The 18,846-nt window shown below is 47.3% G+C and overlaps 1 protein-coding gene and 1 pseudogene across 5 annotated transcripts in view; one reads left to right on the plus strand and one right to left on the minus strand.

Moving 5' to 3' along the window:
• Positions 1-18,846, plus strand: part of TJP2 (tight junction protein 2) — a 121,425-nt gene that overhangs the window by 34,717 nt on the left and 67,862 nt on the right. For 2 of the 5 annotated variants that reach the window (XM_047698779.1, XM_047698782.1), the window contains exon 1: positions 11,503-11,727. The exons of 2 other annotated variants lie outside the window; for them this stretch is intronic. In XM_047698779.1, coding sequence (XP_047554735.1) covers positions 11,668-11,727 — 60 coding nt within the window. In that variant the 5' untranslated portion in view covers positions 11,503-11,667. Of the gene's footprint in view, positions 1-11,502; positions 11,728-17,790; positions 17,884-18,846 lie in introns of those variants that run through there. One more of the 5 variants, XM_047698781.1, reaches the window with a different exon arrangement.
• LOC125082900 (60S ribosomal protein L7a-like) lies at positions 1,092-1,891 on the minus strand (annotated as a pseudogene).

The following is an 18,846-nucleotide window of genomic DNA, read 5'->3' on the forward strand; positions in this document are numbered from 1 at the left end:
GTTTTACCTGCCTTCAAAATGGTAATCTTCCTGTCTTGTGTCAGAGCATTAAAGCAATGTCCCTGGGGGCACCTGGATGGCTTAGTCCGTTAAGCGGCTGCCTTCAGCTCAGGTCATGATCCCAGCATCCTGAGATCTAGCCCGCACAGGGAGCCCGCTTCTCCCTCTCCCTCTGCTGCTCCCCCTGCTTGCGCTCTCTTGCTCACTCTCTCCTTTTCTCTCTCAAATAAATAAATAAAATCTGAAAGAACGAGAGAGAGGGAAAGAGAGAGAGAGGGAAAGAGAGAGAGAAGGAAGGAAGAGAAAGAAAAGAGAGAGAGAAAGAAAGGGAAGGAAGGAAGGAAGGAAAGAAGAAAACCTCCCCGATAATGAGCCTCACTTGGAGGGGCAGGGCTCAAAACATCCGTTCCCATGCCCCTTCTCAGACCCTCCAAATCAGCATGTCAGGGAGAGACCTGGGAGTCCTCAGGTAATGAGAAATTGAGCGGAAGCCCCACTGGAACATAAAGCGCCACATCTTCAGCTTGGGTAGCGCGCCTCCTGGAAGTGCCCTTCCCAGGCCCGGTGTCCTTTGTTTCCAAGGCCTGCGCTAATTTATGACCGCCCTGGAAAACTATCTGCTTGCAGTGTTTTTCTAAGGCCCCTTTCAGGTCTGAGAATTCTCTGAAAATCTAGGAGACTCTCCAACAACTTTAATCTGTGCTGATCAGGGATACCGAATTCTTCAAACTGGGGGGTTCTGGTGATAAATGTCTAAAAGCAATACCGGTGTCGCCAGAGGCCCCTCTGGTTCCCCAGAGGACCTCTGTCCCCTGCAACAGTCCCCTGGGCCTCTCTCACCTCAGGTTCCCTCCCTTGTCTAATGAGATGAGGGCCTTTTTACGCAGTCCAATTTTTAACCTAATAAAGTGTTTTTTCTTAAAGTACTTATTTAGGGAAAGGGTGTGTGGAGTTCAGTTAGGCACCAGATTACATGTGTATCAAGGATTCTCACGAACTAGCTCATGGCTGGAGTCAGATGCATTGTGGCATTTACCTTTTTTCCTTTTTTTCTGGGCGGGGGGTGGGGAGAACTTTTTATTACTTTTTTGTACAGGAAATCCAACAGCATACACTCAGCCCGGTTTGGTGACCAGTTCTGTAGCCTTTGCCGTTTCCAACTTGGCAATGTGAGCCACCGACTTTGGACCCGGGATGTTGCCTCCCCTGGGATGACAGATGTCATCGTATCCATCATTGTCATCGGTCCTGACGGCTTCCACTGGCTTCGCCGGCGGAGCTCCTCTGTCTTTCCAGTTAACCTGTGTGAAGGCAAGAGTAGTGCAGGTCTTCCTGTCGGCCCCAGCCTGGCCTTCCCCCCTCTGTCCCCATCTCAGGACACAGGGCAGGTGGGAAGACAGCCAGCTCAGTGGGGTCCACCACAGGGACAGTCACTGCTGGCTGAGCCGTCTTGTTTTCCACCAAGGTGGGGACAGTATTAACCCCAGCTCAAAGGACAGGCAGCGTCTTAGTGGGGACCGTCCTTTGGCCGACAGCTTTCTGCTCAGCCTGGGCCAACAGTCTCTGCTGCTTCCGTCCCCTTGTCTCTGGTCAGCATCTGTGGGCCAGTTTCAGCAGCTGAGTAGCTGTGTGGCAGTCCCCGGCCTGGGCGAACTGGTTCATGGCAGGAGACACTTGGAGATGTTTACAGAGACTCGCCCTTTGCCTGCTGCAGCCGGGTGTGGTGGGGCCGTTTGACAAAGCCGGTGAGGTCCCTTTTGGGTAACATGTCCTGTCCGATGCCAGAAGTCTTGAGCCTTTTCTCAAACAGGGGAGTGAGCACCGTGTTGGCCTCCTGCTTCTTCACGACAGAGACCACTTTCTTCCCCTTAGCCTTCTTTCCTTTTGGCATCTTGGAGGAGAGAGCTGGGATGTTTACCTTTCTGCACGGGAAGAGTTTCACAAACATGATTCCCCAGCACCTGATTCAGCAAAAACATTCCTGAGTTCTGTTAAAAGGAGCCATAAAGAAGACAGCAGTAGCCTCACCAAATCCCTACCCAGCCCTGACTCCGTGTGGTTGTCCCACTGTGGTGGAGGCAGTGGACATGGCCCGGGAGCACTGGGGAGGATGGGTGTCCATCCAGCAGACCTGTGTCTGGAGTCTCCTCTGCCTTCCACTGGAAGGGACCTCGGGCAGTAGCTGTGCTCCCCTCGCCAAAGCAGAGTGTGTGCGTCGGTAAAGCACGGCGATGATACCAAATACACCACATATAGAGGCAGGCGCTCTGAGGACTTACATGAAAGGAGTTAAAATTGTTTTTGAAAGATGATGTGTTCAATCCATTTTTGTTTATCAGGGTTTCTGGGTTTTTTGTTTGTTTTTTAAGGTTTTATTTATTTTTTATTTTTTTAATTTTTAAAATATGTTATTTATTTATTTGGCAGAGAGAAACACAAGTGAGAGAGGGAACACAAGCAGAGGAGGCAGGAGAGGGAGATGCAGGCTTCCCCCTGAGCAGGGAGCCTGATGTGGGGCTCGATCCTAGGACCCCGGGATCATGACCTGAGCCGAAGGCAGACGCTTAATGATGGAGCCATCCAGGCGCCCCAAGGCCTTATTTTTAAGTAATCTCTATACCCAGTGTGGGGCTCGAAATCAAGAACCCGAGGTCAAGAGCTGCTCACTCCCTCTACCGACTGAGCCAGCCAGGCACCCCTTTTGGTGCTATTTTTAAATGTTTTTTGTTTTTGTTTTTTAAAGCTTTTATTTATTTATTTGACAGACAGAGATCACAAGCAGGCAGAGAGGCAGGCAGAGAGAGGGGAAGGGAAGCAGGTTCCCTGCTGAGCAGAGAGCCCAACAACTACGCGGGACTCAATCCCAGGACCCTGGGATCATGACCTGAGCCGAAGGCAGAGGCTCAACCCACTGAGCCATCCAGGTGCCCCTGCTGATCCTGTTTTTAAAGGAGGATTAACAAGTGGATCTGTCCCTGGAAAGAGTTTGGATTTTGTATACTTTGCAGTATAAACAGAAGTTCAGTAAACCCGCCCCTGAGGCCCCAGGGCACCCTGCCAGGAGGGGAGGTTCCTCCAGGGTGGGGAGCACTCTCCCTGGCAGGACCTGTCTAGACCCAACTGTGCTTTGAAAGGTGCTTCTAGGATCTCCAGGCCCAGAGCTGGATTGTGCCCTGTCTCGACCCCGCCGAGCAGGCTGAGTCTACCTTGACCTTGCCTGCCAGCCTGAGCGCACTCAGACCATCCCTGTGTCATGGGAGCCTGCACGGGAGCCTGGCATCACGTGGCCCTCCAGTTCTATCCGCAGCCCCAGGCCAGGGCCTCCCGAGACACGCCCCCCCGGCCCGCAGCTGACTCTGAGGGGCGCAGCCGATGCTTCTGTCAGTTTTGCAGCCAGCTCAACCCATCATGCCCAGAAACATTGCCAGGAGGGAGGAAACATCAGGAGGAGGAGCTGGGGTTTGGGATTCGAGCCAATGGCAGAAAGAGGAGAGAGTGAATTGAAAGCCACCATCCACTGAGAACTGAGAATTTTCTCCCCCTAAAGTCTGATGCTTTGATCACTTTGGCACTCACTCTTTTTCATCTTTTCATTGTAGTAACAACAACATCCCCGCCAATGTCTTGCCAATTTTTTTTTTTTAAAGATTTTATTTATTTATTTGACAGACAGAGATTACAAGTAGGCAGAGAGGCAGGCAGAGAGAGAGGAGGAAGCAGGTTCCCTGCTGAGCAGAGAGCCCGATGCGGGACTCGATCCCAGGACCCTGAGATCATGACCTGAGCCGAAGGCAGCGGCTTAACCCACTGAGCCACCCAGGCGCCCCTGTCTTGCCAATTTAATAATAATAATAATAAAGGTAAAAAGGGTGAGCCGTGGCTACTGGGGTCCTTTGCTGTCTGGGGCTGTGGTTCCTCTCTAGGCTTCCCTTAGCCCAGCCACACCACCCCCCGCCTTTTCACACCCCTGCTCTCCGCTCTCTGAAACGTCCGCTTCACGGTGAACAAAGCACTCAGTTGGACCCCGCGTCCCTGCTTTAACTTAAATTTGACTCTCTCCTGAGGGCATCCCTTTCTGTTGCCTCCTCTAGGGATGCTGCCTTCTTTAGAGAGAAAGAGAAACCTGAGCAGAAGCTGGCTCTGTGGTCCAGGCAGAGAAGCTCAAACACAGGCTCGAGCGCAGAACTGCGCTTGGCAGGGTCTGGAGAGCAACAGAGAACAGCCAGTGTGACTCCGGGATGAGAGCCTGGGAGAGAGCAGGACGAGCTGAGTTTGGAGCCCGCAGCCCGTTCAGTTCGACTTGGAGGCTGTCTTAGGTAGCTTGTGCTCTGTAACAAAATGCCATAGACTGGGTGGGTTTTTTTCTCACAGTTCTGGGGACTACAAGTCCAACCAAGATCAAGGTGCTGACAGATTTGGTTCTTGGTGGGGGCCCTCCTCCATGTGTCCTCACATGGTCTTTCCTAGGACCATGAGCCTGGAGAGAGAGAGTTCTCTCTTCCTCTTACAAGACCACAGATCTCATGATGAGGGTCCTACTCTCATGACCTAATCTAAACCGAATTCCCCCCCAAAGGCCCATCTCCAGATATCACCACATTGGACGTTAGGGCTTCAACTCCTTTGGGGGACTGGGAGGGACACAAACATTCAGCCATAACGCAGGCAATGACAGGAAGTCTGGACTGGCAACATTTTGAGGGTTTAAAGGATAGACTTATGAGATCTGATTTGACTCATGAAAAGATCATTCTGGCTGTTGGGGAAGATTGGGAGAGGCAAGGTTAAATACAGGGAGATAGCAAAGAGGCAAGTCCTGGAGGAAGAGAAAGTTTCTAAGATTAAAACATAATTAAAAAAAAAGATTATTTGAGAGAGAGAGAGTATGAGCTCATGAGAGCACATGATTGGGGGGGTGGAGCAGAGGGAGAGGGAGAGAGAGAATCTCAAGCAGTCTCCCCTGCTCAGCATGGGGCCCAACTTAGGGCTCAGATGTGCTCGACTCTCTGATCGTGACTGAGCCGAAATCAAGAATCAGATGCTTGGGTGCCTGGGTGGCTCAGTGGGTTAAGCCTCTCCTTCAGCTGGTCCTGGGATCGAGCCCTGCATCTGGGCTCTCTGCTCGGTAGGAAACCTGCTTCCCCCTCTCTCTCTGCCTGCCTCTCTGCCTACTTGTGATCTCTCTCTGTCAAATAAAAAAATAAAATCTTAAAAAAAAAAAAAATCAGATGCTTAACTGAGTCACCCAGGCACCTCAAAACATGTAATTTTTTATCCATTAAAATATTAATCTCTTGGGGCACCTGGGTGGCTCAGTGGGTTAAAGCCTCGGCCTTCGGCTCAGGTCATGATCTCGGGGTCCTAGGATCGAGCCCCACATCGGGCTCTCTGCTCAGCAGGGTGCCTGCTCCCCCCCCCCCCCCGCCTACTTGAGATTTCTGTGTCAAATAAATAAATAAAATCTTTAAAAAATATATTAATCTCTTGGGGAGCTTGGGTGGCTCAGTCATTAAGCGTCTGCCTTTGGCTTAGGTCATGATCCCAGGGTCCTGGGATGGAGACCCCGCACTGGGCTCTCTGCTCAGCTGGAAGCCTGCTTCTCTCTCTCCTACTCCCCCTGCTTGTGTTCCCTCTCTCGCTGTGTCTCTCTCTGTCAGATAAATAAATAAAATCTTTAACAACAACAAAGAAATATTAATCTCTTAATGTTTTAGAAATGTCTTTGGAAACTCACTACTAAAGATTGGGTTAGGTTAGTCTTTACTCTTTAGATGATCTTTTTGGGATAAATATGTTGAAGAAATATGCTATATTCATGAATTTTTTTGTTCTATTCAATTTTCTTTTTTTTTTTCCTGTCAAACAGAATTTTATTTGCTATTTTTAAATTAAAATAGCACTGAGTAAGATCTCATTTTTGTTTAAATTATTCTGGTCTCTGGGGGTAGTTTTGTAGCTAGCCTTTTATCTATATCTGCATATATCTGGAATTCACCTAATGTTGAAGCTGGTTATTAGGATTTTAGATGATTTTTACATTTCTTTGTGCTTTTTTGAACTGCTTTGAATGCTTTATAATGAGCATCTTTTTTTTTTTTTTTTTTTCAAAAACTCACTGGTGTAAAAAATGAACAAAACTGAAAATAGTTTTCTTGACCATGGAACAATATAAAGAGTGTTACACCCAGTTTCCTGAACAGAATAATGGCTGTGTGAATATTGGCATTGCCCTCTGAGACACTAACATGTGGATAAATGAACATTTTGGAAAGTGGCAAAAGGGAGACAGCTTTCTGCTCTTCCTACATAATATTAAGATATGGGAACAATCCTGAAGATAGGGACTCTGCAAAGTGCTTGTCAGCGAACCAGAAACATAGTGTTTCCAAAGGTAAAGCAAGAATTTTGAGTTGCCCAAAAGGTTGAGGTGAACCTTCCTTGTGGATTATCATGCACTCATCTTTTCATTGATGGGATTCTAAGTGCTGGAGGCTACCTTGAAAATAATTTGCTCTCTCTGCAATGTGTACAAATCTATGACTATTACACTTGAAGTGGACTTTGTTCCATATTATCACATTTATAGGCTCATCATAGATCTGGATGAGGAGAATCTCAATCGTAACTCTTGTTTTTCTGTGGGGTTTGGCGGTCATGAGAGAATATATGGTACTAGGTGCGGTTCCATACCAGGTGCTTTCACTAGAAACTTAGGAGTTGGGATACTTAGGGTAGCTAGTCACCCTGACCCTCTCCTGCACCCCTCCCCCAAAGAGAAGACTTTAACAAACTTTGAAAGTGAACAAGAGTGATATTAAATAAGAAAAAGTGAAGGCATGAAGGGCAGAGCAGAACTTTCCATGCCTTTCTCCTGGATGTTACTTTAGGGCTGTGGCAGGTGCTGACGGAAGGAGTCTTCTCAGTGAACATGCACGGTTAGTGGGGTGGCTATTTGTGGACTGAGAAGGGTGGGGGAGGCCAGCAGAGAAGAGGCTACTGTAGGGGAGGTGAGGCAGGCCCGGCATTTCTCCTGACAGGTGCCCCTCCCTGGGGCAGAGTGTTAACTGTGGCCTCCGCACGTTAGTCATACTGTACTTGGGCAACTCTCCTGCCCTCTCATCATTTGTTTACTTGGTTATGTCTTCATCACACTGTGAGCCAGGCCCCCAGTATATAGCGTCTTTGTCTTCTCCGTATGTGCCCCAGGGTACGTGCGAGGTGTTCAGGAAATGTTTGTTGCGGAAGAGTGCCTCCAAGATTGCAGTCAACCTTTCTGTGTAGAGGCCGACTAAACTGCTTGGTTACCCTGTCAGCTTTTCAATGTCGGATCCCTTTATTCCCACTTAATGACACTTCATAACCATGCTACAAATATCTATGTATATATACACATATATGTGTGTGTCTGTATGTCTGTGTGTGTGTGTGTGTGTGTATCCAAATCTTAACATTCTTGAGGAAATTTGATGAAAACTGTTTAGTTAATCACATTGATTTGAGGTCTTCTGACCAACTTGTTATAAAGATCTTATACATTGTAATGCATACTAAAAAGTATTGAAAAACTGTCCCTTACACAAACAGCATGGTACAAACAATATACAATTGGAAAAGAGAAAGACACAGTCCTATCCTGTCCTATCCTGTCATTATCATGTTCCCATTTGCTTTCCAATTCATTTATACGGTTTTTGTAGTTTCTTCATTGTCATCGTAGGGTAGATAAAATTGTGTGCTTTTTCATTGGTTATTATATCATTATTCTCCTTGTTGCCAGACAGACTTGTAATTTTAAACGATAGCCTGCTATACCAATTTGGTCGATCTGCTGTAATTCAGGAGCCCTCTCTTGTTGGACATTGATGGTTTCCATCCTTTGTTATCATGACTTGGCGTCCAGTGAAGTGCCTCACCTCCCAGTCAGCCACGGGAGTCTGACCTCCAGTCTCATCTTCCCACTGAAACAGCTCCGGCCACGACGAGCACTGGTTCTCTTCTTGGTGAGCATCTTCTGTTCTTACCTTAACTGACCTCCTCATTCGTGCCTGCTGTTGGCTAGTCTCCCCTGCTTGAAATTCACTCTTCATTTGACTTTGTGGATACTGCTCTAGAGAGGTTTTTCTTCCCTTTTCCTCTTTGGTCTCTGCTCAGGGGATTTGAGCTTGCCCCCTAATATTGGCATTTCCAGAGATGGATCCTATCTTTTTTTTTTTTTTTTTTTTGCCTGTCATAATAAAGGTTATTAGGAAAACAGGCTGCATGGGTCCTATCTTTAATCCTCTGCTGCTTCCATCTACGTAGTGTCTCTGAATAGTCTCACTTCCTCTCCCGACTTCAGCTTTCTTGATACACTGACAATTCTCAGATCTCTTCCTCCACCCCAGAGCTCTCTACCCAAGGACTCATCAGTGACTAGTGCATAGCACTCCACCTGCATGACCCACAGCCTTTGAAACTCAGTCAGTCCTTAACTAAACTCACCATCTTTCCTCAGGCCCCTCCCACTCCTGCATTCTCCACTAGAGATACCGTCATCTACTCAGTTAAGCCAGAAACCTGAGAGTCACCTTAGACTCACTTCCCTCTTCCTTACATCGTTTGTAATCAGGCAGTCAACCAGCCTGCTGATTACACTCCCTTAATTTCTTTGAAGTGGCTCCTTTTGGTCTAACACTGCCCGATAGCCATGTCATCTCTCACCTGCCTTCCCACAAAAAAAGGCGTTTTTTTGCTGGTCTTTTCATGCTTACTGACACCCCTCACCCCACTCCCACCTGCCACATTCATTTTCCTCCAGAAGCTGACAGAGTGATCTTTATAAAATGCCAGTCTAATACCACTTCTACGGTGTTCACAGGACAATACAGTCACTGCCTGCCTGGGCAACCTCACTTCCTGGCCCTGAAGAGCGAGTCTGTGTCCCTTCCTTCCTGGTTTCTCCATTTGTATTTATTCCCTTCACCTGGAAAGCTTTCCCCCTCCTTTCTGTTTCAAAAACTCATTCCTGTAACCAACCCCACGTCTGGAAAGCCTTCCCTGAACCCCATCTGGGTGAAGAACCCCTCCCCAAAGTCCCCTGAGTTTTCCAGAAATCCCAGCACTTAAAGTTTTTTATTACTTACTGAGTGTCTGCTGTAATGGACTGAGATCCCCAGAGTGGGAGCCTAAGTCTTTTATCAGGGGGTTTGGCTTGATAGAAGCGGTTCAGTGATTGTTTGATAGCGTTTCTTTGGAGAAACAAATTCTGGGAGTGGGTTTGAAATATGCAACCCACATGTGAAAAATATGTAGTTAATTCCTTCTCCACAAAGCTTATTTATAACTGCCACCAGCAATGCTAATGTACTAACTGAACCATGTTTTCCAACAACTATTTATTGTTACTCTGTGGCAGGCAGTGCGGCAGAAGAAGAGTATTTCCAGTATAAGACTAGTTTAGTATTGGAGCGGTGTAGTCCAATAGAGCTTTGTGCAGTGGTAGAAACACTCTATGTCTGTGCTGTCCAGGATGGTAGCCATTAGCTGCAGGTAGCTACTGAGCACTGGAAATGTGACTAATGTGACTCAGAAACTGAAATTGTCATTTCCTTTTAGTTGATTTAAATTGAAATGTATTAAATACCTACACGTGGGAAGTGGTTATACTGGACAGTGCATCTCTAGAGAGAAAAAGGAAATCATTCAGCAGATGTTAGTGCTACAATCTGGATTCCTTTCTTCCTTTTTAAATGCTAATGAAAGCTCACATCACTAAGGTGTGACCAGTTCACAAAGGCTATCAGTGTTATTGTTTGACGGCACTACCTAATTTGGGAAACATTTTTTTAATCGGTGCTTAGATCAGGAGAGTAACACCTTACATCAGGAATACTACCCAAACATCTAGGTCTGGAGGCTTGAAGGGATGTGGGAAATGTTACTCACAGTGCTTTTTATCCAGAGGCATACGCTTAGCTACCTCAAAGGAGTCCAGAAGCCTAACACTTTCAGAGCGGCATCTGTTGGACTTGTTTTTCCACATAAACTGCCAAGCTTGTTTTGATTAGGCAGGAAGTGAAGCAATTTTTCAGGGAGAGAGCCCAGCATCTGCATCTCGTCAGCGGGTTAGACCAGACCTTTTACCTCTTACCTTCTACTTGTGAGCCTAGGCGGAGTTTTGCTTTAAGAGAAAGCAATTTTAAGGGAAGAGCAGGGTGGTTCCCTTAGATTTCAAACCCCAAATTATTTATATTATATACATATAATATAAATATATATATTTTTAAAAGATTTTATTTATTTGACAGAGAGAGAGAGTACACAAGCGGGGGTGGGGGTGGGAGAGGGAGAAGCGGGCTTCCCATGGGGCAGGGAGCCGGATCTCAGGACCCTGGGATCATGACCTGAACAGAAGACAGACGCTTAACATCTGAGCCACCCAGGCGCCCCCCCCAAATTATATTTTTAATCAGTATACCTGTTTTGAGTCTCCGAATAATTTACATGCCCCTAAAGTAAGGAAACTTTTACTTCTCTTATGCAGTTCTTTGTACATAGGCCTCTAAAACGAGTAAACGTACTGAGTCGAATTAAGTAGTAAATCCCACTGGATAAACATTTGTGACCTACACTTGCCTTTTAAAAACTGAGGATGAGGGGCGCCTGGGTGGCTCAGTGGGTTAAGCCGCTGCCTTCGGCTCAGGTCATGATCCCAGGTCCTGGGTTCGAGCCCCACATCGGGCTTTCTGCTCAGCAGGGAGCCTGCTTCCCTCTCTCTCTGTCTGTCTCTCTGCTTACTTGTGATTTCTCTCTGTCAAATAAATAAAAAAAAAAATAAATAAAATCTTTAAAAAAAAAAATAAAAACTGAGGATGAGAGGTGTTCGTCTTTTTATTGGAGTTGTTGGAAATGTGTCAAAGAGATAACCTCGAGTATTTCTTCCTCTAAGTCATGTTTTATTTAACACGAACATCCCAACACCCTCGGAATTCGGGTCATCAGGTGCTGAGCTGAGAAATGTGGGGTACAGTGCCGTGTACGTGCTGGCTGGCTGGGCAGGCCTCTAGGCAGGGCAGAAAACTTTGGGGTTTCCCCTCTTCTTCCTCTCGGAAGAGAGCTAAAGAGGCGCCGCAAACCTCTCCCAAAAGTGTTCCTACCGGATGCGCGAGCGACCTCAAAGGCAGAGCCTCGGGACAGGCAGGCGGTCCGCAAGCTGCCTGCGGCTGGCCCAGCGCTTCCCCGCGCGCGCCCGGAGCCGGAGCCCGACCCGCCGGCCTAGTGCGCGCCGCGGAGCGAACCATCGCGCCGCCTGGGGCGGGGGGCAGGGCGTGGGGGCCGCCGGCGGCTCGCACCTCGGGGTCCCCCAGCCGCCGCCGCCGCCGGCCCCTCTCGCCCCTGCCGGAAGTCGCCTGTGAAGCGGCCGGTCGCGGGGGCGTCGGGGATTGGCCCTGCGAGCCCTCCCCGCACCCCCCGGCCGCGCGGGGGTGGTAGCGGCCCGTTTGAGAGTTTCCCGGGTCCAGCGGCCGGCGCAGAGGCGCGGCGCTGAGCTGCGGCGGCGGGGGGCGGGAGGAGGGACAAAGGGTGCGCCCCGCGAGCCGGTAGTCGCGCAGCCCGGGCTTGGGGTCCGAGGACGGATCGTCTGCGCGGACGACGCTGAGGAGCGGAGCCCAGGCGGGACTTGCGCCCGAGATGCCGGTGCGAGGAGATCGCGGCTTTCCACCGCGGCGGGAGCTGTCAGGTTGGCTCCGTGTAAGTGCCCTCTCGAGTCCGCGGGGTTGGGAGAAGGGTCTCGGGGAGTGAGCGTGGGAGCGCGTGGTGGGCTTCCTGGCGCGCGCTAGGTAGCTGCTACCCTCCCACCTGAAGGTGAGGCCGAGGGCAGGGGGTAGATTTCAGCCCACCGGGTGGCGGCTCATGGCCTCCGAGGCTCCTGGATCCTTTCTCTCCTCTCTGAAGTCGCTCGGGTTTCCGATTAAGCCTCCAGGAGGGTAGGGGAAACTCTTGAACTCCGCCCGGGATCTCTGCCACCTTGAAGGCATCTCGTCCTGCCTGTTGTGGAGCTGCTGCGTGCCTTTGTGTTTTCCTTCTGTTGGAAACCACAGACTGCTTGATGCAAAGTTACAGACTCTGACAACTCTTTGGGAGACCGGGAGCCTCATTTCCCCTTTTAATCAGCTGCCTCTGTAATGCAAGTAAAAGTTGTTTTCGGTGGGGACTGGAGATGGGGTTTTGGAGGGAGCCACAAAAAGGGAGTATTATCTTACCTGTCACCATTCCTTTTCTTTTATGTCTTCATTTGTCAAGTTTCCGCTTTTACACAGTAGTTTAACTTATAAATAACCAGGGTTTGACTGCAGGGTTTTAACATTCTTGAAATGTGGCGGAACTTGGGAGTGGATACTCCAGGGCTTAGTAAGGGAACACAGCCTCCCACCTCTATTTTAGCTTCGGTTCTTAGGCAGCGCTGCTTCCCTGGCGGCTGTCTGGTCTAATAATGGATGTGGTTTCCCTGCGGTTCCCAGCCGAGACTGAGCCCATCACAGAAACTGCCCTGTGACTCCACATGCCCTCCCTTAGCTTGGGGAATCCTAGTAGAGGGGATAGACGGCCTTTGCTTCACATCTTCTGGTGGTCTGTGCTGGGTGTGCCGACAGTCATTTGGGAGAAACCAGCCCCACGTTGTCAGAATCATTCCTGGGAGGGACAGTGTGTGTGTGAGTGGTGGTGGTGGGGGGACATCACCCACACCTGAGGAGGAGATGTTTTAAGTGAGTAGGAGTAGTTGCATTTTAGCATTTAATATCCTGCTCGGGCAGTAGGGGTGTTTGAGAGCACACTAGGGGTGTTTGAGAGCGTGCCTCTGTTACACTGTCTTGTAGGGAAAGCATGCACAGAATTAAGAATGATGAGTTCTGGTTAGAAATAAGAATGGGATGCTAAGGCTTCTCCTCACCCGGGAGATGAGAGAAGGGGTGCTTCACTCAGGCAACAGTGGCTTTTGAGGTGTTTCTTGAACTTTTTCAGAGCTGCTCCCAGAGACTGATGGAGGGGGATTTCTTTCCTTGCAGTGGCTGCTGCCACTTCTCACGACCACACAGCTAATAACCAGCACCTGCCTACCTGGGGCGGTCTCTGTGAGGGGTACAATATGAGCAGGACTCAGTGTCTGCCTTCAGGAGTCTGTCCGAGCTGAACATTTCAGACTGTTGAGACTGTGGACTCCGCGACAATACCTGTGGCTGGGGGCGCGGTGGGGGTGTGGCAACACAGAGGTGAGCTGTGCAGTACGGAAACACGGGCACGATGGGACTGCCTTACACATGCTCCCTTTAGAGATCTTTCTGGGAAGAAAGAAATGCTTCTGGGAAGCATTTGAACAGGTACCTCACAGCGCAAGCCAGTAAAGAAGATGGGCGAATGACACACCCACCTCATAGAGTTGAGTGAGGATTGTGTGAAATGTTGTTAGGGTGTTGGGCATGTGTGGGTACCGGGTCATAAGAACCAAGGCAGGTGCTGAAAGCTCCAAGTGCTGGGCCCTGGGAGGAAGGATCTAGAAGTACAGGTAGGAGGTACCATGTAGGTGTCTAGGCAGGAGCCGAGGTGAACAAAAAGAGTTGCTCACACTCTTGAAAGGCCTTGAATGCCAGTAAGAGAACTTGGCGGGGGGTTACTTGTGGGGAGCGGAGTCCTAAAATCCCAAATGTATTAGTGACTTGACTTTCCCTGCAAATAAGTGAACCAGTTTCCCAGTAAATACTTCATCCCGCCCCCTAAACAGGGAATATTACTATTTTTGAGGCACAAAAATGCCTAAGACCGATGAATTCTAACCTCATCGGCCTGGGGAATTCCATTTGCAAGGACTTCTGCCTACATTTGTTTAACTTTTGATCTAATTCTTTGTACACTGACAAAAGGTTATAGCCAGCCATTCTTCTTTTGCAGAAGTCCTGGGAATGCAAGGGGGATGTAAAAATCCCTGCAGTGGAGTTTAGAAAGGGGTTCTCTTCTGAAGTTACTCTTTTTTAAGAGACCGGTGAGTTCTTGAAACCAGGCGGGGCCACTTGAGTCTTGTGGACAGTATTACATTCCATAGTTGACAAAGTCATGCAGATTTGGGCGGGGAGTTGGTGGCGGTGGGGGTGGGGGGGTGGGGTTGGCGGGGGGTGGGGTTAAGAGGAAGCGTTAGTAATCACAGCTGAAACTTTCAACATAACTCTTACCAAGAATATGAGCCATCAGGGAATTCCTTGCCTAATCCCTAAAACAAATCCCATTAAGGAGTTGTGGCTACAGATTAATTTATCTAGGTTGAAAGCTGGCTTCCTATGAAATGCCTCATTGATTAGAGTCTGAGCAGTAATGGGGGGCCAACAATTGTTGGCCAGATGGCCTTGGACTAGCCAGCCTTGGTGCTGAAAGGCATTTTCCATTGACGATGATTTGGGGTACAGGAGGGTGTGACTGATGCGCATGTGTGTGGGGAATCCAGTTGAGGGACAGAATGATTATCTCAGATGTTTTACTGAGCTAGTTTCTTGCTCCTAAATCCAAGGATTGGGGTCAAAAACATAGACTCCGAGGTCAGATTTAACACCTATTTAGGGGGTTAAAAACTCCAGAGTTTTTGTGAACTTACTGAGGTTAAGAAAGAAATCTTACCTTAAACTATTTATGGCCTAGTTCACCCCAAAGGAATTTTTACGATGACTCTTGTTAACAGAAGCTGATATCGCTACCAAATTTATGAGGGTCTAAGGTGGTACTACCACTACAAATTTTTTTAAATACCATGTAACAGCAGTGGAAAGAAATTTTCAGGCACTCAGTCCTAACATTAAGTACTGTCAGTCACTAGTTCCAGGTTTGAAGGGTATCTGGGAAATACATAACAGCGGGCTAACCTGGTGCACCACCTACACCACCGACAGCATTCCATACAAGGCAGAGCTTGGAGTTGCTAAGTGTCTGCTTTCACTTTTTCAGCTTGATTAGGAAACGTACCTAACTTGGCCTCTCTCTTCTAGAGCCCAGGCAGGCCAGCGAGGCCTTCCCATGACAGTGATGGTTTCATTCTATTTTTAAAGGGTCTAGAACCTCTGTCATCTGGCCATCCACTGCACCAGTTTCATCAGCCTTGATAACTTGTGAGCTCAGAAAAGAGACTAAAGACTGTCCTATTGAAAAAAAAAACAAAAAACACCTGATATGCTGATTAAGCATTTTTCTGCCCCCGCCCCCTTTTTTTGCTGTTCCTTAAACAGTGTTTTCTAAAGTGTGCTACAAAGACAGACAACGGTGGCACATTATTTTTCAGTTATTTTGCATGAATATTGTGCTCCAGGGATAAATATAAAGACAGCTACCGAATTCACTTATTTCGTGAATAGGTTGTTTAGAATGAGGCATGATTAGTATTAAGTAAAAGAAAGAGTCTGATGTAAGAGAAATAAATTTTGGGGTTGAGTCATAGGAGAATAAGGCAAAAACTGTGAACACGGCCCTTGAAATCTGTGCCTTGGTAGTAACTTTTAAAATGTGAGTGTGGTGTTTAGTTATGGAGAGCTGCATATACCTTGACCACACCTTCAGGAATGCCAGACAAAGTCTGCTGGTGTGACACCTGTGATGGGATGGACTGAAAATGGAGGCAGTGCTTTGGCACTGCGGGGGACATCACTGTGCTCTGGAGCACAGCCTGCTCTCCTAATCTAGCACTGCTGGAGAAGGCAGAGAACCAAAGAGCCTCACATGTAAATGCACCTTATTTTTTATTATTTTTTAAAGGTTTAATTTTTTAAGTTATATCTACATCCAACGTGGACTTGAACTCACAACCCTGAGATCAAGAGTCGCACGCTGTAGCGATTGAGCCAGGAAGGCACCCCAAAATGCATTTAATTTTTAAAAAGTGTAGCTTATGTTGGTCTGTAAAGTAGGCTTTAGCTAGGATTGTAGTAGGAATGGGGAGTCTTGAGGTTTAAAAAAAAAAAAAAGTAACCCTGCGGTGACCTAGAAAAATGAGTAATTGGAAGTTCATGGTCATGGTAGGTAAATAAAACCAGAATAGAAAATACTTTGTTTCAGTCACCAAAATCCTTAATCATGTGTGTGTGTGTGTGTGTGTGTGTGCGCGCGCGCGCGCACACGCATGTACCTTTTATGTGAAATCCTAAACCTTCAATTAGTAACTTGTACTTTAGTCATTTTAAGTCCATGCAGATATTTGTTTAGTGCTTCTGCCAGATGGTTACAGTTAAATCAGGTCTTTAACCTTTAAAACATAATGCAGTGTTTCTCAATCAGATTTTTATACACCTTGTAATTTTTTTTTTTTTTTTTTAAGTAAGCTCTCTCCCACAACGTGAGACTTGAGCTCAGGAACCCAAGATCAATAGTTACATGTCTACCCGCTGAGCCAACCGGGTGCCTCCACACCTTGTATATTTTAGACCACAGCAATATGCATTTTTGTAATAACATTTATTTTAACTTTCAGCCTAATATTGAGCTGAAATGAATTAAAATATTCATGGCTTATAGTTTCTGTTTCTATTTGTCTTCTCTCAAAATTTCATTTGTGTGAGAGAGATTTGGTGGGGGCGGAACAGTTGCTAGGAGTGAATAAAGTATTTGTATTTTAGGAAGCTGTACTGACAAAAAAAGTTCAAATTACACCATAAATCACGGCAAAGATCTCATGTCCCATCCTTGAATGCATGTGTTTGCTAAATTTTACCTATGTGCATATATAAAGATGGACTTCAGAATTAATTAATAGGGCAATTATTATTTTCTATTATAGAATTTAATCAGCCATATGAATATATACATTATGTTCACAAGAAAAAATGGCATCTTTTGAAAATTTAATTACAGTAGGCCTCATCTGATACTGTGTGTAAGTATGAGACTAAATATATAGTTATATATTTATAGTTAGGGACAAGCCAGAGGCATTTGGAGGGGGTTATATGTAATACATTGTAAGACAATTATTGGGATAGTTAGTCTTCCTGGTAGGTAATGTTATTAGGCTGTAATTAACAGATAATGATTAAAGTCCAGTTATATTTGGCCTTTGCCATTGTATTAAGAAAAGCTTTGGTAGAGATGAAAGAACACTGCAGATACTCTCCATTTTGTCATTGGAGTTGAAGGGGGACGGGGGAAATAATGCTTTTGAATCATCAGTAGGAATAAATGAACTTTCCTCAGACTTGTAGCTTCTAAGACCTTCGTTCCTCTCAGGAGGAAATAATGGTCCGAATGTGGCTTTGCTGGGAACCATTTTTTGAGAGCCATTTATTGTCACAGCAGTAGAGGCAGCGTTCCTAGTTTTTAGTTGCGGGGTGTCTTTTTGTGCCTTACGTAGTAGAGCACCCCTGAGGCCCTGAGTCCGTTTTGGGAAGGGGGGTAGTATATGCTCTAAGAGGAACCAGCTCATTTTCAGTCTACAGAGTGCCATTTGCAAATATGTCTGGCAAAAGCAGAATGAAATTATTTGAGGGAATTAGTTAGCAAAACCAACAGTTTCTGTTTCTGAAAAGAATGACTCCTTTAGAAGGAATGTCCCTGTGAGCTCATTTTTAGAAGCCTGGTTCCTCCCTTACCCTTCTTCACTCAGCTGAATCAGTTTCCTTCTTGCCATTGATTGGTTGGTACGCACATGCCAGTATTTACTAGAGCCCTTATCATGTCTGGTTTGTGCCAGTCACTTCCGGTCTGCTGCGAGCCCCTCCTTGGTCTGAGTCATGAGGGTAACCCCAGAAGCTGACCTGGCACCAAACATATCCACTGAGTGTACCACATTGAACCGACTGGATCTGGGGAAGGCTGCTGTTGAATACCAAGAATTGGAGATCCACTGGGAAGTCAGAAGAGTGGATTCCTGACATTTACATAGTGAGCGGATGGACAGTTGTGAGTAGGGAAGAAACTGGTAGAGTTCTGTACTGGCATTTTCTGTAGTGCGTAAGCTGTGGCAGCTCAGGCCCGTGAATGGAAGTTTCTGTGTAGGGAAATGAGGAGTTGTATTTGAAGTCTTCTCTGGTGCTTAACGTTCTAAGCCGTTGGGTATAACGCTGAGAGAACATTCCAAATTCTGTTAGCTCTTGTCTGAAAGTACTTCCATGCTCCTTAAAATCCGTGTTTGTTTTCTGTTTTTTTCTTTAAAGAAGAGGTCCAGCAGATTTTCTCTGATAGATATTTTTCTAAAGAAGAGGGAACTGGGTGCCTGGGTGGCTCAGTGGGATAAGCCCCTGCCTTCGGCTCAGGTCATGATCGCAGGGTCCTGGGATCGAGTTCCGCATCGGGCTCTCTGCTCAGTGGGGAGAAATTTAAAAAATAAATAAATAAAATAAAGCAGAGAAACCAGAAGTGGCAGTAGTTGTTCAGCTCCTCAGCTTCCTGGGAAGACCTGTCACTCAGTCGCAGCTTAAATAATGTTCCACCTCGGCGTGTGCCGTGTGTTCTTCTTGCTCTGCGGCCGAGCCAGTGCCTGCGGTCATCCTGCTTCTTGAGATTTGTTCTTCCTCTTTCTTCTTCCCCTCCACTCTTCCCAGGAAGAGCTGCCTCCTGGGAGTCTCCTGCACCCTCTTCTCTTCCTGTGGCCTTCTCCCTCCGAGGCCCCACTCCCTGGAGCAGGAAGCAAGGCAAGGCAGGCCCGGAGGCTGAACACGAGCCTCCTGCTTACGGCCGCAGGCCCTCATCGTTCACCGGCACAGAATCACTGTCGCTCGAGCTTCGGCATCACGTCAGGCACCGCTGAGTTTCTCAGCAGAACTTGAGGCAGAACACTTTGCCTACCTTGGCTGGTCTGTTTAGTGTCTGCCTGACTTTTAAGAGGGGAGAGAGATTCTCTCTGCC

The sequence above is a fragment of the Lutra lutra genome, chromosome 13, assembly GCF_902655055.1.
Source record: "Lutra lutra chromosome 13, mLutLut1.2, whole genome shotgun sequence".
Taxonomy (NCBI): Eukaryota; Metazoa; Chordata; class Mammalia; order Carnivora; family Mustelidae; genus Lutra; species Lutra lutra.